This window comes from Urocampus carinirostris, chromosome 11 (genome assembly GCF_059441175.1).
Source record: "Urocampus carinirostris isolate Australia breed hairy pipefish chromosome 11, RoL_Ucar_1.0, whole genome shotgun sequence".
NCBI classification, from domain to species: Eukaryota; Metazoa; Chordata; class Actinopteri; order Syngnathiformes; family Syngnathidae; genus Urocampus; species Urocampus carinirostris.
The window spans coordinates 28804197-28828581 of record NC_142359.1 but is presented as its reverse complement, the minus strand read 5'-3'; the positions used below and the strand labels follow the sequence as shown (position 1 = coordinate 28828581).

The window sequence follows — 24385 nt, the reverse complement described above, 5'->3', positions numbered from 1 at the left end:
CTGTTTGTTCTGAGTAACGCCTAGTTTGTAATTTTGATTACCTTTGAACCTGTTTTGATTTGTCCTTGGTCCGTTTGTGTGTTGGACAACTTTTATTTCTCAATTAAAGTGAAAGATCGGCTACGCAAATGAGTTCCGACTTCCTGCTTCCCGGTCCATTTCCTGACAGATGCAATATGACAAAGTCCAGATCTTGTCCCTGTTAACAAAATACAATTTATATTCTTGAGCAAATATTGAGTAGTTTGAGCAAGATTTCCCTAAGAATGACAAGGTTATCGTTACTCGGACGGTATTCTGTTGAACCGTGAAACCCTTTTGATGTTTAACTTTGAAATAGATTTTCAGTCAGCTTATGGACTGCCCTTTATGTATTGAATGATGGTAATCCACCTCAGTCTTTGCACTTGTGAATTCCTGCAACTATTTTTTGGTAACTCCTTTGTGCCTGGATTTTTCTGTAATAATAACCGCTCCTCTCTAAGCTCTTATTGTGACTGACCAACTGTGTTACAACCTGAAATAAACGAATATGCTGAGGAAGAAAATAGCTTTTTCTTTTTAGCCTTTGGATTTTTTTACATTCCTTTTAATTGCTGAGTGTCTGTGAAACTCGCCACCCACGTCTATTACACCATTACACTGAGCACCAACTCCACACAAGGTTGTGTATTAAGCCCTTTTCTGTTCACCCTTTACACATCAGATTGTTCACAGACCCACCTCGGCTTATGATTGTAAAGTTTGCAGACGTAACTACGGGGACGCAGTGAAGACACTAACGATGTGGTGTTCGAAAAATAAACTCATACTAACAACAAAATCCAAGGAGGGGGGATTTTGTAGAGGTTTATTGGTCTATATTCAATATCAATTATCCATTATCCGTTATCGGTCAAATCATAATACACTACAAAGCCAAGAGGCCGAGACACTTGCTTCCAGCCAAGAGGCTGAGTCAAGGTCCTAGCCACAGGGCCAAGCAGCGATCACTACGAATGCACCGTTCCCGGAGGTACTGCAATACCGGGCCGATGCGTGGAGTGGACAGAGCAAGCTCTTATTCCATCTCCCAATTGCAAAAATCAACTGAACACGAAGTTCACAGTTGTATGCAGTTCAAAAACCACAGCCAGCAGAACTGAGCACAAAGTTCATACTCGGCTTAAGGAAGACAAGCGTGTACCCAGCTCCACTCATCATTGATGGAACTGTTTATCATAGAGAGTCCAGTCCCCAAAACTCATGGGCTTGCAAATCTCAAATGACCTCTTCTGGTCTGCAAACACCAGAGCTGGGGTAGAAAAGGCCCATCAGGAGCTTTACTTCCTGAATGTGCTAAATTAAAACAACCTTTAACGGTAGCTGCTGGTGTGCTTCTACAGAGCCAAAGTGGCAAGCATACGGTATCACGATTTATTATGCTAGGTTAACCTTACACAAAGTCATCAACACAGCTCAGAAAATCATTGGCTGCTCTCAGCCCAGCCTGGAGGACATTTTCGAAAACATCATTAAGGACTCCTCTTACCCCTACCACCAGCTCTTTGATCTGCTTCAGTCTACAAGCACTGCCTTGTAAATATTTTTCTGTTTATGCAAATATTCTTTACAATTAATTCTTTCTTGCCTTTTAAATTCTTTATCCAGGAGTTATAGATCTAACCTTATAGTAAATAATGTTTACCAGGTTGTTATCAATGATTATGAAGGCAATTCTAAGTCTAACATTAAAAAATACCGAAATATGATTGTAATTATTTAAAAGAGCTGTAAGAAATTTGGAACTCTTGAACGCGCGGCCGCCACCTCCTGCCTTGTGTCATCATTGCTACCTCCCTCAGCTTGTTTGACGGGCTTGCAAGTACGTGCATTCCTGAGACGAGATAAACTCTTCTTTGTTTCATTTCTCTTGTGGTTTTGGATCGGCCTACAGACTGTTCTTGAAGGAGGCCTTTTCTTACTTTCACCATTTTCATGTTACACAATTAGAAAGAGAAAAAAAACCCACAGTGACCAGAATGATGCCACTCTCCAGCATAACCCCCCCTACCTATTGTGTTCTACAGAAACAGCTTAGCTAAAAGTGAGATAAAAGCAGATAGGCATCGTGGGAAAAAAAAGCATAAGGGGTCTCTAAGCTCAGTTGGGCATTGTTAACACATAGTTCAGAGAACATATTTGACTTTGTAAGGACACATCAAGCAATGAATGCCACCTTTAAATTTGGAGTTTACTTTTTTTCTATTTTGAAATATATTTATTTGAAATTTCCAAAAATCATGAATTATTATTCAGTAATTAAATCATGTTATGGACACAGTGATTGGGTCATTGTGATTTTCAAGGAAATTGGATTTCTAATGCATGATATTTAATGGGTTGATTGAGCCCATTTTAACTCAGCTTTTAATAATTTCAACCTGATAATAGCTTAGTAACAACGAAGTATTAACATGATACGTTGTGGTTTTAGAAATGCATATAAATCTTTTAACCATTCGTGCCAATCATAAACAAAAAGTAGCTCTCAGATTGAAAAATGCTGGGGATCTAGTTCATTTTTGTTACCTAAAACAGATCCAAAGAATCCACGTTCAAATCGAACTTTTGTCACCATCTCGTGGCATGTGTGAGAACTGATTATAGTTTAGTCAGTAAATAATCAGAACAATCATAATAAGGATATTCCACTTTGGTTGGACGATAAATGTTTAATCCTTTAATTGGACGCATTATTTTTTAGTAATGCGTCCAATTAAACTAGTTTGCATTTTGAATAAATGACACATTTTCCAATGAATTACATAAAATAAAATTACTTTATCACAATATTCTCATTTTCTGAGACAGTCTTACACAAACAAACATCATACTTGTACATATATGTATATATATATATATATATATATATATATATATATATATATATATATATATATATATATATATATATATATATATATATATATATATATATATATATATATATATGTATATATATATATATATATATATATATATATATATATATATATATATATAAAATCATCCATCCATCCATTATGTGCACATTATCGCTCGCTCATTCACACCTAGGGACAATTTGGGCCGGCCAATTCACCTGAAATGCATGTTTTTGGAATGTGGGAGGAAACCGGAGTACCCGGAGGAAACCCACGCAAGCACGGGGAGAACATACAAACTCGGCACAGAAAGTCCGATAGCTGGATTTTGAACCCATGACCTCAGAACTGTGCCGCACACGCACTAATCACTGCACCGTTGCTAGCGTGTTGCTACCATTAACTGCCCGGATGAAAGTTATATTATTATCGTTAAAGCTTTGAAAACTCTCTCGGTGTACCGTCTTTCTTTGTAAATATGTCTAACCATGTATAATATGTATTTGCAACTGTATATTTATGTAATGTATTTATTTTGGACACTTATTCTGATATGTTTTGGACCGGCGAATTAAAAAGAAGAGGCGTAACAAATGCGGGCTGACGGTAAGTGGGGACCGGTAAAGGTGAGTGTTTGTGGACACGGCGGACAATAGTGGATATATATTTTTCCCACCCTTACCTTTGGAAATATAAACTTTTTTCTTTGGATTACTTTCAACGGGACCCGGACTCTGCCGGTCTGCATCGAACGTTAAGTACCGGTATTATTTTTCATTAATAATGCCGGCTGTGATTCTTGAACTGTGTACTTTAATGAAGGACATTCAGTGCCCTTTACACATTGGTTAACTGCTGTTCAAACCTCATATTGTTAGAATATGATATAATGAAATTGTGAATGTATTTAATTGCTGTTAAAAGTGTCGATAAAAACTCATATTGTTGGGATATGATATAATGAAATTGTGTGTTTAATTGCTGTTAAAAAAGTTAAAAAAAATGTTAAAACGTCATATTGTCAGATACAACGAAATTGTGAATATGCTTAATTGCTGTTAAGATTGTCGAGAAAAGTGAGTTCAAACCTCACATTGTTTATTTGCTGTTAATAGTGTCAATAAAATTGTTCAAACCAAAAAAAAAAAAAAAATTCAGTTTCAATCGCGGGACTTAAAGTCGGGTCTGGGTTAAATTTGTGTTTGTGTTACATTTGTTTAATGTGGGCGCATGCGGCTTATATACAGGTGCGGCTTGTGTAAGTACAAGATCTGTTTTCTTCTTAAAATGTGGTGGGTGCGGCTTATAATCAGGTGCGCTCTATAGTCCGGAAATTACGGCACATATATATACATATACCTATACATACATACATATATATATATATATATATATATATATATATATATATATATATATATATATATATATATATATATATATATATATATATATATATATATATATATATATATATATATATATATATATATATATATATATATATATATATATATATATATATATATATATGGCAGCACGGCGGCGCAGTGGTTAGCGCTTGTGCGGCACAGTTCATGTCATGGGAACCTGTCGTGGGTTCAAATCCAGCTCCAGACTTCCTGTGCGGAGTTTGTATGTTCTCCCCGTGCTTGCGTGGGTTTCCTCCGGGCACTCCGATTTCCTCCCACGTTCCAAAAACAGGCATTTCAGGTGAATTGGCCGGTCCAAATTGTCCCTAGGTGTGAATGAGCAAATGAGTTGTCTGTCCCTGTGTGCCCTGCGATTGGCTGGCAACCAGTTCAGGGTGTCCCCTGCCCACTGCCCGGAGATGGCTGGGATAGGCTCCAGCCTCCCCCGCGACCGTAATGAGGATAAGCGGTACGGCTGATGAGATGAGATGAGATATATATATACATATATATATATATATATACATACATACATATATATATACATATATATATATATATATATATATATATATATATATATATATACATATATATATATATATATATATATACATACATATATATAGATAAATACATATATATATATATACATACATATATATATATATACATATATATATATATATATATATATACATATATATATATATATATACATATATATATATACATACATATATATATATATATATATATATATATATATATATATATAAATACATACAAAGGACTGTCTCAGAAAATTAGAATATTGTGATAAAGTTCTTTATTTTCTGTAATGCAATTAAAAAAACAAAAATGTCATACATTCTGGATTCATTACACATCAACTGAACTATTTCAAGCCTTTTATTATTTTAATATTGCTGAATCTGGCTTACAGCTTAAGAAAAGTCAAAAATCCTATCTCAAAATATTAGAATATCATGAAAAAGTATACAAGTAGGCTATTCAACTAATCACCTGAATCATCTAATTAACTCGAAACACCTTGCGAGGGTTTCCTGAGCCTTGAAAACACTCAGCTTGGTTCAGTAAACTAAATCACAAGTATGGGGAAGACTGCTGTCCAGAGGACTATCATTGATACCCTCCATCAGGAGGGTAAGACACAAAAAGAAATTTCTCAAAGAGCAGGCTGTTCACAGAGTGCAGTTTCAAAGCATATCCACAAAAAGTCTGTTGGAAGGGAAAAATGTGGCCGGTAACGCTGCACAACCAAGAGAGATGACCACAGCCTTAACAAAATTGTGAAGAAGAGCCGCTTCCAGAATTTGGGGGAACTTCAAAGACAGTGGGCTGAAGCTGGAGCCCAGGTATCAAAAGACACAGTTCACAGACGTGTCCGGGAAATGGGCTACAATAGCCGTATTCCCATGGTCGAGCCACTTCTGAACTCAAGACAACGGAAGAAGCGTCTGACTTGGGCTATGGAGAAGAAGCACTGGACAGTTGCAGAGTGGTCCAAAGTCCTCTTTTCAGACGAAAGCAAGTTTTGCATTTCATTTGGAAGTCAAGGCGCCAGAGTCTGGAGAAAGGCTGGAGAAGAGCAAAATCCAAGTTGCTTGAAATCCAGTGTGAAGTTCCCACAGTCAGCAATGGTTTGGGGAGCCATGTCAGCTGCTGGTGTTGGTCCACTGTGTTTCATCAAGTCCAGAGTAAATGCAACTGTGTACCAAGAGATTTTAGAGCACTACATGCTTCCATCTGCTGAAAAGCTCTATGGAGATGAGGATTTCATTTTCCAGCATGATCTGGCACCTGCCCACAGTGCCAAAACCACCAGTAACTGGTGCACTGACCATGGCATCACTGTCCTTGATTGGCCTGCTAATTCCCCTGACCTGAACCTCATCGAGAATTTGTGGGGTATAGTTAAGAAGAAGATGAAAGACACCAGACCTACAAATGCAAATGAGCTGAAGGCCGCTATCGAAGCATCCTGGGCATCAATAACACCTCAGCAATGCCACAGGCTGATTGCCTCCATGCCACGCCGGATTGATGCAGTAATCCGTGCAAAAGGATTCCCAACCAAGTACTGAGTGCATCAATGGACATTTTCAAATGTTTGATTTAGTTTTGCTGTTATAAAATTATTTTTTTACTTGGTCTGAGGAAGTATTCTAATATTTTGAGATAGGATTTTTGAGTTTTTTTCAGCTGTAAGCCAAATCAGCAATATTCAAATAATAAAAGGCTTGAAATAGTTCAGTTGATGTGTAATGAATCCAGAATGTATGACATTTTTGTTTTTTTAATTGCATTACAGAAAATAAAGAACTTCATCACAATATTCTAATTTTCTGAGACAGTCCTGTATATATACATATAATAATAATAATAATAATAATAATTTCCTTTGTATTGTCATTCTTTGTAACAATGTACACAGAACGAAATGTCGATACACCTGACCCGTTGTAGCGAGTCGATGCAGCCGCAGCCAACAGAGGGCGTCGCCATTATACCAATTAGGTATGTCTCGGCCGAATATATACATATATGTATATATAGATACATATATATACACATATATATATATATATATATATATATGTATGAGTTTTCTTAAGCTGTAAGCCAAATTCAGCAATATTAAAATAATAAAAGGCTTGAAATAGTTCAGTTGATGTGTAATGAATCCAGAATGTATGACATTTTTGTTTTTTTAATTGCATTACAGAAAATAAAGAACTTTATCACAATATTAAAATTTTCTGAGACAGTCCTGTATATATATATATATATATATATATATATATATATATATATATATATATAGTATACATTGAGAGCGATGCTGGAAGAGTATCTATGCGAGGCATGCATGCCATGGTATCCCGGGTGGGCGGGTCGCTGCAGGAAAAAAAAGGCTCCACTGTGCGCCCCCTAAAGACACCCCCTGCCCGCCGGCGCTTGTCGGAACCAATTAGCATCCCCCTCCGGGAACACCGACCGAAAACGCTTTTATCCTCCAAAAAACGATTACTTTTTTCTCCATCTTTTCCATCTTCCCTCGATCATTTTCAAAGTGAAGTGAACGATCGAGTTAGGAATGGCCGAGCAGCAGCAGGATGAGCAGGAGGACGGGATCAAGTCTCCCGACAAGCCGATGCCTGATGGCTCGCCCACGGGGAAAGCGTTATCGCTCGCCCGGTTGCTGAAATACGAATGCTCTCGCTTGCTCCAGTTATACGTGAGTAAGAAGTGATTGATTTAGTATATTGTTTACTGTTGCCAGGTGCTGTTTGGTTCCGGTTCATTACAAGGATTTACTACTGAGGGTTGTAGTGTGCAACTGCAATGCATCACAAGTGTCCGTGTCAATAAGGTTGATAGCAGCGAGATGAATCTTTTATTTTGTAGGCCCCGCTAGGTTGGCGCGGCTCCGGAATCAGAACATAGACACATTTGATTGTGTGTCATTATTTATTTTTGTTTGTGTAGATTTTAGAGATAGCGCATTACTCAGTGCCTCTTGGTGGTAAAAACTTCATTCATTTAAATATGAACTAATGGTGTTTTAGTAATAAGCAAAAACACTTGAAGTATCATACAAACGTGCATTTTTTAAAACACTATTTATATTCATTTCACTTAACATGAGGCTCACATACAGGGAGTTGATATAATGACATGATTGTCCGCCATTTTGCTGCTATGGGTACCCCCCCAAACACCAAAAACCTTGTAAAATGCTCAGCAAAAAATACGAGGAAAACTGATGTGGTTTGGTAACTTTGATTCTTCGTATTCTATATTCTTCATGTGCTTTGTAACACTCGTTTTTGGTTGCATAATCACAATACTTTACAGCAAAATCTATTGCTCAAATATTACAGTGCCATTTAAAGTAAAACAATAAATAAATAAACATACTTCATGCCTGAGGGCAGCACGGCGGCGCAGTGGTTAGCGCGTGTGCGGCACAGTTCATGTCATGGGAACCTGTCGTGGGTTCAAATCCAGCTCCAGACTTCCTGTGCGGAGTTTGTATGTTCTCCCCGTGCTTGCGTGGGTTTTCTCCGGGCACTCCGGTTTCCTCCCACGTTCCAAAAACATGCATTTCAGGTGAATTGGCCGGTCCAAATTGTCCCTAGGTGTGAAAGAGCGAATGAGTTGTCTGTCCCTGTGTGCCCTGCGATTGGCTGGCAACCAGTTCAGGGTGTCCCCTGGCCACTGCCCGGAGATGGCTGGGATGGGCTCCAGCCTCCCCGCGACCCTAATGAGGATAAGCGGTACGGCTGATGAGATGAGATGAGACTTCATGCCTGTCATTTTCACCGGATACTGGTGTCACTATATTAGACACGTTTTCAGAACAATTTGGAGACTGAATTGGAATGAAGTGGTAATTGGGTAATCGTAAATCCCTTAGATAAATGTAAATAATTACTTAGAAGAAGTTTTCATGCATCCCGCGACCCTAGTGAGGATAAGCTGTGCAATAATGGATAGATGGACGGATGAATGGGTGGATGGGTTTTCATGCAAATGATTGTATTTGTAATAAATAATTGTATTCCAACATATTTGTTTTATTTATATCTACATTTTTTTTTTCAATTCTATATAAAATATATGATAATACATAATTGGGGGCAGCACAGCGGCTGGGTGGTTAGCGTGCAGCCCCACGGTGCGGAGGTTCAAGGTGCAAGTCCAGCTACTGAAACCTCCCCGTGTGGCATTTGCATGTTCTCCCCGTGCCTGTGTGGGTTTTCTCCGGGCACTCAAGTTTCCTCTCCTCCCACTTTCCCAAAAACATGCATGTCGGGTTGATTGGCCTGTCCAAATTATCCCTAGGTGTGAATGAGCGGGTGAGTTGTCTGTCTCTGTGTGTCCTGCGACTGGCTGGCAACCAGTACGGGGTGCCCCATGCCACTGCCAAAGATGGCTAGGATAGGCTCCAGCACCCCCGCGGCCCCACTGAGGATAAGCGGCGCAGATGATGGATGGATATGTATATTTATACAGAATGAGAACTCACGTGATTTAAGAAAACATTTAAACACAAAGGAGAAAAAAGTCTATAGTGGTTTAGTTTGGATCAAATTGTTGCTCCTCCACATTTTAAGATCACAACGATGCAAATGTAATTTACTTTAAGGAGGATTTTGCAATATATTTTCCCCCAATTCGAATGACTCACTTTGAGAAACTAAACAACACTTTTCAACACAACTTTAAAAATAAAAGAACCAACAGTTGTATGTGTATAAATAAATGGACCTTTTAAATTTCCTTATGTTTTTGCATATTTTTCATTCAGTCAATTCATGCCACAAATAATGGATATCAGACTTATAAATCGTCGCTGACATTTTATATTGTTTTTACATATCAAGGCTAAAAGTGTAATAAATTGTCAGAAAAAGCGCTACTTTTTTCACATGACAGCGATGCTCTGTAATCATGAAGATCTTTTTGCCAGGATGCAGTGGCCTCACAAATGATAAAATCGTTTCAATTCGGTGAAAAGATGTATTTTGAAATTACCTATGATATCTCATCTCATTAGCTGCACCGCTTATCCTCAGTAGGGTCGCGGGGGTGCTGGAGCCCATCCCAGCTATCTTCGGTCAGTGGGCAGGGGACACCCTGAACTGGTTGCCAGCCAATCGCAGGGCACACAGGGACAGACAACTCGCTCGCTCATTCACACCTAGGGACAATTTGGACCGGACAATCCACCTAAAAATGCATGTCTTTGGAATGTGGGAGGAAACCCACGCAAGCACAGAGAGAACATACAAACTCCGCACAGGAAGTCCGGTAGCTGGATTTAATCACACACAGGAGGTTCCCAAGACCTTAGAACTGTGCCGCACATGCGCTAACCACTGCGCCGCCATACTGCCCTACCTATGATACGCTTTCTCTAAAACAAAAAAAAACGGTTTGGGAAGATATGTTTTTATTTGTCTGCCATCATCTTTCTGTCAGGAGGCGTTATTCTGGACATCTCATTCAATCGCATCTGATCTGGATGCCCACTCAGCATAGTAGAAGGACGGGTGACACCAAAGGGACACCGTGTAATACTTGTCCACTAGATGTCACTGTATTGGGTAGTTCAAGGATGTCAAACTTAGTTTGTCTCTGGTGCCTGATCCAGACTTTTTGTTCTGAGGCAGGCCGGATCAGTAAAAGAATGTCAACTTAAAATGTTTGCTTTGTTATTCAGTATTAGGTTTTATCATTCAACCTACATTAGTAACCTACCCTGCATACTTTAATCATGGATAATAAGGGATATTTTCTAAACACATTTATTTACAAACAATGGGGAAAAAACTTTTTATGTTTTGCATTGAATGCGTTAACAAAAGAATGAATACAGTTTTCCACTTGAACCAACTCACCACGCAATACAAACTCAACACTGCCATCTAGCGATTGGAAAGAGCATTTTGTTTACAATTATTTTAATCATAACTTTTGGTAGAAATGATCTAAAGAAAGAAATTTATAACCGGCTGGATTGAATCGTCCAGCGGGCTGCCGTAATCTGTGTGTTTGACATTGCTGGTGAACAAACTATGGAGACTCAAAGTGACTAAACTACACAATTTTTCTTCATATTTTTTGTCAAGCCTTTCACAAGACTTATGGTTTTCAGGTATACCCGTTGCAGCAAGATTGCGGAAAATCATGTCCGCTCCCTCTTGGTGTGTTTCCTGTTATGTGAATCAAATACAAATTTTTGACCTATGAGTCTTAACAAAATGCACCTTTATATGATTGTGTCTGTATTTTTTCTTATTTAAATCAATATTGATTTTTGTTTAATGAATAACTTTTATTTTTACTACTAGGATGTGCTTAATAGTACAAAATGTCGTCTTAAGTTGTTGTCTGTCGTGACTAGAATCTCACAGGTCCTTTGTGTCCTTTTGACCATGGATGCAGGCAGACAGCAATCAGACTAAAAGCAAGCCACCACCCATTTCCCCCTTCTCTGTCTCCAGCCTCCCTAATGGATTGTGTATTATTGTGCTTCTTTGACTCAATCCATCTAAGAATCAATATAATTGTGAAATGCAGACAAAGCAGGAGGCCTTCTTGTCGGAGCAGCCCTCCGAGGGCCGCCGCTTGGTATCCCTGGGGCCAAGTCCCGAGGAGCCCGACCCGGAGGAAGCGGTGCGGCGGTTGCACGCCGCACTTCGACAGTGCCTGGGCCTGCTGCACTGCGCCATTAACCGGGCTGAGGAGGAGTGGGGCGCCTTGGAAGGCGACTATGAAACCCTGCGCGACGCAGTTCGAGTCCGCTTGGAGCATTTACTTCACACCACCAAATATCTTGTGGAGACAGACGACCCTACCCTGGAAGTCACTCCGGACATTCCGTGTGATGAGGTACAGCCTTTACAGTATACTTGTCCGTCTGATCACGTTGAAGTCTGAAAAGCTTCTATTAACACTTTTTCAGTTTACGTCATCATCACATTACCACAGGATGCTTACGCATTATTGACCCAAAACCTGAGAGTATGCGTAAAATTTTTCATAGAGCAAGGGAAGATTTGTATAGTGAGTTGCGTTTTAAGTGTCGCGATTTACAAAAACAACATGCCTATCTGGATTAGATTTACTTGAATGCCAAATGCATTACGAAGAGTAAGTACTATTAGTGTCGGGGAATTGTGTTTTTTTCCCAATGGTGATTATCAAACTAATTTTAATATCACAGAGACAACCCAAGGAAATATAAAATGCAGTTTTAAAATGTTGATTACATTTTTTAAGACACCAAAAAAAAATCAAAACCTATCTGAAACAGTAATTGCCCCAAGATCCAAATAGCTAGTTGGGCCACGTTTGGCAGCGATAACAGAAATCAACAATAATTGGTATTGAGTCTTTCACAAAGCTCTGGGGGAGTTTTTGCCCACTCTTCCTTGCCAAATTAAGGGGATTTTTTTAGCAAAAACTGCCCGTTTAAGGTCACACCGCAGCATCTCAATTGGATTTAAATTTGGACTTTGACTTGGCCTCTTCAGAACCTTAAACAAAGCCATATGCAAGGCTGTAGGGAAGGACGATGACAAACTACAGACTCAAGGAGACCATAATGCCGTTTTTCTTCAAAAGATAATTACCCGGCCTTTCACAAGGTTTTGGGTTTTTTGTGGATAGCCTTAGCAGCAAAATTACTCAAGCTCTAATCATGTCAGCTCCCTCTTGGTGAGCCTCATGTTGTTTAAAGTAAATATAGATTTCTTGACCTGCACGTGTATAGAAAATGTACATTTACGTGGTAGTTAATGTATTTTTGCATATCATTAAAATAAAAATTTTTTAATGAAAAAATATTTTTAATCATTATGAGGCACTAAATAATAAACAATGTCGCTTTAAATAAGAAACAAAAAACATGCATAAAACAGCGAAATTGCTTTTGACCACAAACATTTTCCACAATTCCAGTCGACTAAGATACCTGTAAAGTGAGGGCTCAGTGCCAGTGAGTATCTATATAAAGGCCAATGAGCTGAATTGAGAAATTATCTTAAAAATGTCCAAGAAGATTTTGAAAATTTTATTATATGTAATGCATAAAACCATATATACCTGTATGTGTAGAGTTATTTTACATGAAGGAGACGTTACATGTGTTACAGTTACTTTTATAAATTGCATCAGGCCCTCATTGGGCAGCTGTCACACTGATGTGTTTGACACCCCTGTTATATATTGTTTTGGGAGGGGGCTTCTTTCCACATTTTTAGTCATTAGGTGACCAAGCCCCCCAATTCCAACCCCTAATGCCGAACGCCAAGCAGGGAGGCAATGGGTACCAATGTTGTAAGTCTTAGGTATGACTCGGCCGGGGCTTGAACCAACGACATCCCAGCCTCGAAGCAGGCTCTCAAACCTGTGGTCCCTGTTGTAAACAATGTTCACTACATTGTTATCAATGACATTAAAGACTATTCCAATTCTGATTGTGGTTAGGAAACAGATGGCGGCGGGGGGACTTTCCACTTGAAACTGTGGACACATCGTGTGCTGCTGGAGCTGGTCCATTGGGCTGATCACGCCGCGCAGGCTCTGCATGTCCTTCACACGCATCGGGAAGGAACGCAAGATGACTAGCCGGAAATGAACTCACTCCACAATAACGACCTCCACACCACAATTTATAAGTGAGGATTCAAATTGTGGCAGTTCCATCAGCACCACCACTTCATGGTTCATTTTATTGCAATAATACTTTAACAATACTTCAAATTATAATACCATCTTGATGGTACCTTTTTACAGGGTATCCATTTTATTTTTATTTTTATTCCAGTGATACTTTGGTACTCGACCATAATCTGTTCAGAATCGGTGTTTGACAGATCTGACCGTCACCCTTACAAAACCTGAAAAAAAGGTGGAAAGAAACATTCTTGCTTGTCAAACAGCATGGATAGGAATTTATGTGTTTTTGTTTTTGATGATGATATATGTGGCTTGACAATTGTAGAAGAAATTGCTTTAATTTTGTATTTATTTGGTTTAGAATTTAATTTGGTTGTTACTGAGTTGACCAGTGGGTGATACTAAAGGTCTATTACATGTATTAGTTTATATCAGTCTCTATGTATAAAGGAGCAAATCCTCAATACACTACCTTTTAGATAGATAGATAGATAGATAGATAGATACTTTATTCATCCCCGAAGGGAAATTCACATTTCCAGCAGCATCCCTGAGCTGAGAACAATACAATAATAAAGCAAAAAGAATACAATATACAAATACCCAGTGTGACGTGCAAATGCCCACTGTAGCGTGTTATATAGAATAACTAAATAGTGCTTTTAGTTTTACTTTTAACAGTTTATTGATTTTGCTAATGATTGAACGAAGGAAAAACCTGGACACGATCAGATTGCACACGCTGGTTAATCTTAAAAACACTACGATTCATTTATAGAGCAAGAAAATCGTATTAAGACAGATTTACGTGTCTCCAATTAACTGATGGTAACATGAGGGAAGAAGAGGAATTCTGCATTGATAGAAAACTGATGAAAAAATTGGACATTAAAAATATTCAACTAAGCGAAATTAGTAGAGATTATTTTGTGGCATTTTTGAATAAAATTATGCGAGGAGCACCAACAAAACGGGAGTTTGTGAAATATTTTTATTACCTTTGGGTCAGGGTGCGTTTGAAAACCTTTCTTCCCTTTTGTAGACTCATCGTTTGCTTCTCGAGCAAAGAGAGAGGGAGAGCAAGAGAGAGGTAGCCACTGGGTGATACAGCTGGCAGAGCGTATGTTAAAAATTGTGATGATGGTGGTTTGTGCAGGTAACTTTGTGGATTTTCGCATGTTGCGAGGGTTCAGCTCTCCGTTAATTGCGATAAACGTGGGATTAAAGTAAAATGTACTAATTAACTGTTAATTCTCAATAACTGTTGTTTGACGTACCATTTCTTTTGAAATGATACCACCTGACCGAGCAAGAGTATCCAAGATGTCTGCGCCTCTCTTGGCTGTGTTTGAGTTGTGATTTTTTTTGTCCAAGCACCAAAGTAAAAAGCACTTCATTTATTGAGTCGAACACCGATTTGTTCGAATCCAAAGTCGTTCGAGTACTGTGTCATCACTGTATTTTCAATCCTATTTAACAAATGTGTTACACTCATTCTTGTCAATTTACCAAGTTGGTTTATTTTCAAACCCATTCAATACATAGTCCTGTCCCGAGCTCGTGTATCAAAGCCAAATTCAACAGTCACTGTCCAAATCCTGTGGTCCACACACGCCGCTTCACTAACTAATCTCCTTTAATAAGGTCCGGCTTTGTCCAGGCGGTATTTGCTCAGTGAATGCTAAAATGACCTCCAGTTGGCTGCTGTTTACTGTGAGGCTTGTGTGCAGTGACCCACTTTCCAGGCATTGTGTGTGTAATTTATTCTATTTATTAGAAGATATTTAACACTATCAAAACTAACTGCTAGAAGTAGCCAAAAATACCTTACTGACTTATAAACTGTGATTGTTTATTGTATGCCTCTCGACCATTCCAAAAAGAATGGAATTTATTGTTTGTATGATTTGCTCCTGTTGTTCTACTTGAATGTGCTGCTATACTGTTGGAACCACGAGGTTTCACAACCTCAGGAGTCGGGGACCCAAAATTATATTGGGTCATGAGTAATAAATCCTGTTCAAAACTTTTGACGCTTTTATCTTGTTTTCGCGTTGAAAAACATTATCTTTTCTTTGTATTTTTTTTAAGAGAAGTATAAGACTAAAGTTGTATTCTTACGAGGAGTCAAATGATCTTTTTTTAGCAATCAATGGGAAATGTTTTTGGAGGCAGAATGGTTTATAGAATGAGCATGAAGTCCCAATATTTGTATTATACGGTTATTTTAAACAAAACAAAAATCACAAAGCAATGTTGTACTGCATCTTTCTTGCAAGTATAACTGACAAGTAAAGATTTGTGTTTTGGTCTGAAAAACAAGATTCGTAAAGGGGCTTGAAATCCTTGAAAATACTTGAATTTTAATGGTGTGTTTTTAAGGAATTAAAAATGCTTAATTTTAGTAAATGCTTGAAATAGTTGCCATGTTATAAAGCAAGTCTTCTTAAAGATAACAGTGACACTGCTCTCGGGTGGCTTGGCTTGGCTATTGCAATGATTAACGGCAGCTGGCACTAGTTTGTATGGCATTGTCCTACAATGCGTCATCGCCCCGATGGGTCGCGCCCAGGTGGACAGGTGCATGCTACACCTAAACCGGGCCCTATGAAATGTGTATTAAAAGATATTTATGATGGACCATGCAAGAACTTAAGGTGGTGTTTTGCAGTCGTAAATTGCAATGGGAAGAACTTTCTGCAGCTACACAACACATGTATGGAGAGAGAACATTTAAGCATTTACAGATGTATCGTTCAGATCCAGAAAAATATTCACGATTTACTCGAGCTCTAAACACCACGTCTTGATAAATACACACAAGATCAATTAATGCATATGTATATTGCAGATGTATTGTTGGAGCTGCAAAATACACGATCCACACCGGATTCTTCTTTTAATGGTCCTAGAAAAACTGTAAAATTGGCTTTGGAAGTCCTAAAAATTGCTTCAATTTAGCCAGGAAAAAGGGTGTACCAACCCTGGAAAAAATGAGCTATTAAACGTCCCTAATTTTATATGTAAAGAAAATAATATCAAATACAAAGGATTTAATCGTGAAATACGAGAATGGTCTTCAAGTGTCTGCTATCGAATCGCCGCTCAAAGGTAAAGTAAATGCTCTGAAATAGTTGTATATTTTTATCTTTATTATGTTTAATCTTCATTAAGCTACCAATTTAAATAATTGTGGTTGTTTAGGTAAATGTTTGATTTATATATGGTGTATGTGTGATTCAGAACGGATTTTGGTCGAGTCCCGAGGTATCATTGTAAAAGAGTATTTTGGACATAAATATTGCATATAAAAATAATATTAGGAAGTCAAAAAAAAATGTTCAAGGGTTAAAATATCTGTTTCGTCACATTGAGCCATTATATACAATATGTTATTGTTAAAGTCTGAGAACAAGGTGTAAAATTATGTCCAGTAAAAGTCCCAGTAGGTAATATTTGACCACAAGATGGCACTGTATTGTCTTACGTGAATGAAAACCAGTGCCGCAGAGCCTAGTGTAGCAGTAAATTGGCAGACAAACTTGGCGGCGACCTTAGGTATGGATTACACTATGTGAAAGAAATACAAATTTGTCGATCTATGATTTTTTTTTATTAAAAAATTGATTTTTGCCTTGTATTGAAATCCTTTTTGTTTTTTTAGCTGGGATGTACTAAATATTACACTGTCCCTTTAAGATAAATCCAATATTAGTATAGATAAGAATGATGTGATTTTTTATTACCCCAATTTAATACACTGTTATCATTTGATTTCCTAAATATATTATTGTCCAAAAAATTACATCGGGTGTAGGCAAACTTTTCATGTCGCAGAGCGCATTGTGTTAAAAAAATTGGAGGAGAGCGGGCCCAAGAGGACAACAGAAGAATTTATTATTTTGTTTCTGTCAATACCATTCAGTCTCGAGTTTATACCTTGGGAAAAAAGATATACAATTTAACAAATGAATAATGAATAAACACACATGCAAAAAATGTACATATACTTTTTGTTTACAAGGTAACATATGCACTTTATGACTTATGTGTCCTCACTTTCTATTTATGTGTCATACTGTCTACCTGTGTGTCACAGTGTAGCGTGTCCTAGCATAGGGCTGAAAGAAACGACATTTCAATTCTGTTTATACTGCAGAATTGACAATAAAGTTGACTTTGACATACGTGGGCCTGCTGTTCTATTCTATTATATCTTTTTTTTAAATTAATGGACTATGTCATCAAATTGGTTTTGAAGCAAAGTAATATTTTATTCCCCCTTTTAAAGCGCTAAATCTGATAATAGGCATTGAAAAGTCTCTAAATAAAAGAGTGCTTTGTTTGCATGACATTCGATAGATACTGTATCTTGATAGAACAAAATATGATGCTTAACTTAAATACAGAAAAAATGTACTCGATATAGGTAATTAATATAAGTAAAATAAACTGGAAAATTAAATTTACTAAATTTGAGTTTTGGCGTAGAACACATCAGAAAAAATGCTTTGAGACAACTATACTTTTAAAGATGTGGGGAACACGGTGGACAAAATAACACAATTTTTTTTTGTACTTCACAGCATTATGTCCGTCAGGCCCGATTTAATAGCAATACAGGCCTTATGTGGCTGTGAACCGTAGTATGCCCAAGCCTGGTTTAGACAGTCGACTGGACAGGATAGAGATAAGCTCCAGCTTTTTATCCGTTAGCCCTCTTTCCCCATTTTCTCATTTGTATTATAAAGTTAAAGTAAATTAATTGAACCTTTTATTTCAGGGGTGGGGCAGCACGGCGTGGCAGAGGTTAGCGCGTGTGCGGCACAGTCCTGAGGTCATGAGATCGAACCTTCCTGTGTGGAGTTTGCATGTTCTCTTGTGCTTGCGTGGGTTTCCTCCAGGCACTCAGGTCTCCTCCCACATTCCAATAACATGCATGTTAGGTTAATTGGCCGGTTCAAATTGTCCCTATGTGTGAATGAGCAAGCGAGTTGTCTGTCCCTGTGTGCCCTGCGATTGGCTGGCAACCAGTTCAGGGTGTCCCCTGCCCACTGCCCAAAGATAGCTGGGATGGGCTCCAGCACCCCCGTGGTCCTACTGAGGATAAGCAGTGCAGATAATGGATCGATTGATGAATTTCAGGGGTCTCAAACTCAATTGACTTGGAGCTAGTGTGATGAAAATAAATCAATCAGTAAAAAAATAATCCATAGTCCTATAGGGACAGTGTATTACACAGCACCCACTAGTGCTAAAAAATGCAATTTAGTAACAAAAAAGAAACCGATAAGCAAAAAAAAGAGCTATCATATAAATGTATTTAAAAAAATACTCGTATGTCAAAAAGTTTAATCATTTTTCATAACATGATGCTCACCTAGACGGAGATGACATATTTTTCCTCAATCTTGCTGCTACAGGTACCACCTTAAAAAGTACTTTTCTTCTCTTTTTATTTCTTTTTTCCTTGTCTCATTTTATCTCTTCTCATTTCTTCCTCTTATTTCATTTCCGTATTTTTCTTTTCTTTCTTTTTCCCTTTTCTGTCCTTCTTAAATTCCTTAATTTCTTCTTCATTTCTGTCTTTTTTTAATCTTTCTATATTTGGCACCCCTGAATTGAAAGTAAAAATAAAATAAAAAACGGAATACGCTCCGAAAACGAAAGCATTTACTCGCATGCGCATTGAGTCACCCCCCTCACAAGCAGGAAGGAGGAGGGAGGGAAGGAAGGAAGCACTGGGCACTGGCTCGCAGTCCCAATGGCGGAGAATGTACGCTCGCCTTTCGACTACCGGGAGCCACCGACCCTCGACAGCGACGGGGACGGCAGCAAACCGCCGCCACCGCGGGGGTAAGCGACCGTGTTCGGCCTCATTTTTCGTCCAAACATCTCCTTCTATTTACACGGCTTTGTTAGCTTGGGTAGGCGCGCGTTGAGCCCCCTTCCCCCATGTGGGATTTTTGGGGGGGACATAAACATGCATTTATGGCGTTTAAATTCCGTTTGACTGTCGGGGTGGTGCTGACCCATCGAGCCTTCGCCTAGTACACCTTTTCGGTCGTGGTGTAGCACCTCACCCGGTTCGCCATGATGTTTTGACGCCACGCAAGGCTAACTGGATAGCCGCGGCGTTAGCTTTAGGAGCCCGGCGGGGAAGATCAGCTGGACTGGAGATGATGGATTCGATCAGGGTTCGGTTTTACTTTGGACTCATTGACATCACAACCATTCTAAATACATGTACTGTACACACATTTACACTTGGGTAACAAGCTAAACCTTAACCTCTTTGATTCAAAGAGCCATGAAAGCAAAACGATTATGTACATATTTTTTATCGTCACACAATATAGGCTAAAATACATCCAAACAAAGCCGGCAAACCTCAACTTTATACAAAAGCTAATTATCCTTATTTCAAACCTCACATTATGTTTGCTGTTAAAATCGTCATATTGGAATATAATATTGTGAATATGCTTGATTGCTGTTGTGTTGGTCATAATTGTTTTCTGTTGTTGGTGTCGGGAGATTTGTTCAGGCCAATCAACTTTGGCCTGGACAGATCTATTGACACTAACAAAGATGTCATATAATGAAATTGTGAATATGCTTGATTGCTAATAGGATTTTCGAGAAGGGTTGTTCAAATCCTCACTATGTGTTTGCTGGTAATAACATCATATTGGAACATAATATTGTGAATGTGCTTGATTGCTGTTGTGATTGTCATGATTGTTTTTTTTTTTGTTATTAGTGTCAATAAATTTGTTCAAACCAAAAACCAAATCTTATTTCACTGTGTGATTTTCCAAAATATATGAAATTATAGTAATGCCGGAACCTGTGTCCCATATCAAGTCACATTTATTTGTAGAGCCTTTACTCATTCCGTGCCATGTCATATCAGGCATTGGCCCTGAGCTCCGAAATGCAGAAATACATATTTTTTGTTTTATTAAATAAACAATAATAATTCTAAATGTTTTGGTGCTGGAAATCACAACTAGATTAGCACAATGGCTTTGATCATCTCTTTGTCCACACAAAGGGGAGCCCCTATGTCCCTGTAATGCTTTGCTTCCTATAATGAAGTTACCAAAATTGTGTGACGTCACCGGAACGTCGGTTGCTGAAAATCTCGGGCAGAGTTCCTGCATCGCTCACGCATACGTTCAGTGTTCTTGTAATTAAATTTGATTTTGCAGGCTAAATGCCCTTGTTTTACTGAAATAATTGTTTCAATAATGGAGATATCACAAATGTCAAAAAAAGGACTGAATAGAAAGATCTGCTTGAAATGCATCCTTTTACAAAAAACGTTTTTTCATAGTTTTCTTAGAAAAAGTATTTTCAAGAAACTTAACAATGTTTAACTGTTGTTAACTAAACAATGGCAAAAGCTAGAAACATATTTTTTTCTAAGTAAAGATGAGGGTTCAAGCTTTTTTTTGATATGTCCTATGCTTACTGACCCTTTGCACGTGTTGTCACGTTGTCTTCCATGGCAGACCTAGAGCCATGGCGGACGACAAAAGCACCGGAGCAGATATAAGTTGAATGAGCACTTTCAGAAGATAAATCGTAATTTCACCTAAATTAATATTTTCAACATGCTCAAAATAAATTTTACACTAGGTGCAAATGCTCCGTGCTTGTTTGTTGAATTACATTCCACCAAAATTAATGATACAAATCTGTTTTAGTAAAGTTTGCCCGAGAGGTACATTTCACCCTGCGTGTGCTATTTGTCAGAAAAACGAAGGGAAGAAATGCGTAATAGTCAAGTAATTTTTATTTGTATAGCCCTTAATAACAAAGAGTCTCAAAGGGCTGCACATGTTATTGCAAATACTATTATTTCAGACTATTATTACAACATCTCCTGATCTGAAACCAACATGAGGGCAAGGAAAAACTCAAAAACCTCAACTTGAGGAAAATGAAGAAACCTTGAGAAGCATCTGTGAGCACAATGTATTGAACAACTATTCACATATTTGTTATAGATCATTCATAAATAGTTTTGGATCTTTTTAATTTGTTTTACTTGCACTGAAAGGAGAACCTCTCCAATATCATAATACATCATCATCCATCAATTCAAACACAATGCGAGCATACAAATATTTTTTCACCAGTTTTTTAACTTTCCCTACCAGAAAATTGTCCAATTTTATTGAATTGGTGTAAACAAATCTATAATTATTGTCAAAAAACACGCTTTGTTCAAGTATCTGTAAAGTCTTCCGGTGATTGCCGAATATCGGTAGATAGTAGCATACTGTAATAGAATTTTTATAAGGGGGTAGTTCAGCAAAGGGTAATCCCCCTTTCAGGATGACCAGGCTGCAATGGATGTTGCAATTACAAATAGTACAGAGATATTGTCAACAAAAAGATCTATAGGTTATTCATATGCTATAGAGTAGAAGTGTGTTTTAAGCTTAGATTCAAACATTTCCACTGAGGTTGCAGATCGGATCTCAGGGGGAAGAGCATTCCACAACACCGGTGCCCGGATGGAGAACGCTCTCGAACCTGCGGAACACTTCTTGGCTCTTGGGCTCACCAGGAGACCAGCGCTTTCAGAACGTAGGCTTCGGACCGGAACATAGAGGGAAATCAAATCTGAAAAATATGGGGGAGCAAGTTCATGTATGATTTTTGTATAATACCAAGAGAACCTTGAAATCACATCTTAGACCAGGGGTCGGGAACCTATGGCTCACGAGCCATATATGGCTCTTTCTATGAGTATCTGTGGCTCAGAGACAAATTTGATTGCATGCAAAATTTCTCCATCTTGTTCGAAACTTGAGTTGTTCATCCAATTCAGGTACACGCAAAGCCAAACCAAAGCTACATACAGGTTATTACTTCGCAGTATATATAGGGCACGTTTTTACTACAATTTACAGTCAAGGTGTCACACAAAAAAGGGGGGAAAAAACTCGTTTTGGCTGTACAACGCTAAAGAATCCTTTATATAAAAGTTCACTATTTAATCTGTGTTCAGTGTTCAGATACCTTATGATGAATCCACAGAACTGTAAATACGCCAAAACACCGGAAGAGAACTTAGTCATTTGATTGGGTGAGTGGGAGGGATGGGTGGAGCTATGCAAAAAGTGCAAGCACTCCCTCCCATCTCTCGCCCTACGCCGTCTGCGCCAAATATGAGCTCATCAGGCTCCCTATTTGAAGAATGTTGTGACGTTTTTACACAATAACTGCTTGCATCTGGTTTTGAAACCAAAATGTATGAAAAAAAGGGTCAAAAGGAGTTTAACCGGTCTTGAGTAATTGCAAGAAAGAGACAAGTTTAAAGTGGTATGTTTGTTGATTTTGGGACAGGGGCTCTGGCATTATTCTCTTTTCATCATTTTTATCAAATCATCAAAAATAAATGTGCTGAAGACTAAGCTTTTGTCTGGGGCGCGGGTTTAGCAATTTAGTAAATTTGTCTCATAATATATGGTGTGGCTCTTTCCTAAAATAAAATTAATATTTTTTGCTTTTATGGCTCTTTGAGTCAAAAATGTTCACGACCCCTGTCTTAGACTAACAGGGAGCCAATGCAGGTTAGCTAAAATCGGCGTAATGAGATCGGACTTTCTTGTCCTAGTTAAAAGCCTCGCTGCAGCATTTTTTATCAGCTGAAGACTCTTGATTCTGGATTTCGGGAGACCGGAGAGTAGTGCATTACAGTAATCGAGACTGGAGGTAACAAACGCGTGAATTATAATCTCCGCATCCGACTGGGACAGCATAGGACGAATTTTAGCAATGTTGCGAAGGTGGAAGAAAGCAGTTCTAGAAATTTTCTTCACGTGTGTTTGAAAGGACAGATCCGGGTCAAATATGACACCTACATTTTTTACTGAGTCACTCTGTGTGATGTGACATTTGTCAATGTTCACAGCAGTTTTGGAGAATAAGTCACGGCATTTAGATGGACCAATAACTAACATTCTGTTTTTTTCAGAGTTAAGACGCAAGAAATTGAGTGACATCCACTCTTTTATCTCAGTGGGGCAAGCCTCCAAATTTCCACAATTTAGTGTGGCAGATTCCTCCAATGGAAGATATAGTTGAGTGTCATCTGCATAGCAATGGAAACTGATATACTTGCGAATAATATCACCTAATGGAAGCATTTAAATGCTGAAAAGAAGGGGGCCAAGCACTGAACCCTGCGGAACACCACAGGTAACACTAAAGGGCTTAGATGTCATTTCGCCATATTTAACACAGTGCGTCCTATCTGAGAGGTAGGATCTGAACCATGAGAGGACGGTTCCTGAGAGACCAGTCCATTTTTCCAACCGTTCTAGTAAGATATCATGGTCCACTGTGTCAAAAGCAGCACTAAGGTCCAGCAGCAGCAAAAGTGATGAAGCGCCAGAGTCCATTGCCGGTAGAAGATTATTGGTTACCTTAATCAGAGCTGTCTCAGTAGAGTGATTAGCCCTGAATCCTGATTGCATTGATTCAAAAAGATTGTTCTCAGATATAAAATTATTCAGCTGCTGTGCCACTACTTTTTCAAGTACTTTGGAAAGAAACGGTTGATTTGACACAGGTCTATAATTACATAAGCTTTCTGGATCAAGGTTGGGTCGTTTCAGTGTAGGTTTAATAACAGCGGACTTAAAAGCCACTGGAACTACACCTGAGGAGAGCAATATGTTTATAATATTTAGAACTGAAGGTTCAAGGACCCCAAAAAGACCTTTAATAAGCGAACCCGGAAGCGGGTCGAACGTAATAGCTACGTAGAACTGGTAAGCATCCAAATTTATATAAGCTTTTAGATTAGAACTGGTGTATGGGATACTCCAT

At 38.4% G+C, this 24385-nt stretch overlaps 2 protein-coding genes and 1 pseudogene across 2 annotated transcripts in view; 2 read left to right on the top strand and 1 right to left on the bottom strand.

Moving 5' to 3' along the window:
* Positions 1-993: 993 nt before the first annotated feature.
* LOC148357010 (U2 spliceosomal RNA) lies at positions 994-1136 on the bottom strand (annotated as a pseudogene).
* A 6113-nt stretch (positions 1137-7249) lies between these two features.
* Positions 7250-15564, top strand: LOC148357009 (uncharacterized). The gene is made up of 3 exons (XM_088348368.1): positions 7250-7580; positions 11432-11743; positions 13343-15564. The coding sequence occupies exons 1-3, from the start codon at positions 7440-7442 to the stop codon at positions 13481-13483; spliced, it is 594 nt and encodes a 197-aa protein (XP_088204494.1). The 5' UTR covers positions 7250-7439; the 3' UTR covers positions 13484-15564.
* Positions 15565-19222: 3658 nt separating this feature from the next.
* The window catches only part of LOC148357008 (uncharacterized), a 26874-nt gene continuing 21711 nt past the window's right edge, over positions 19223-24385 (top strand). The window contains exon 1 of the mRNA XM_088347636.1: positions 19223-19390. Coding sequence (XP_088203762.1) covers positions 19299-19390 — 92 coding nt within the window. The 5' untranslated portion in view covers positions 19223-19298. The remainder of the gene's footprint in view (positions 19391-24385) is intronic.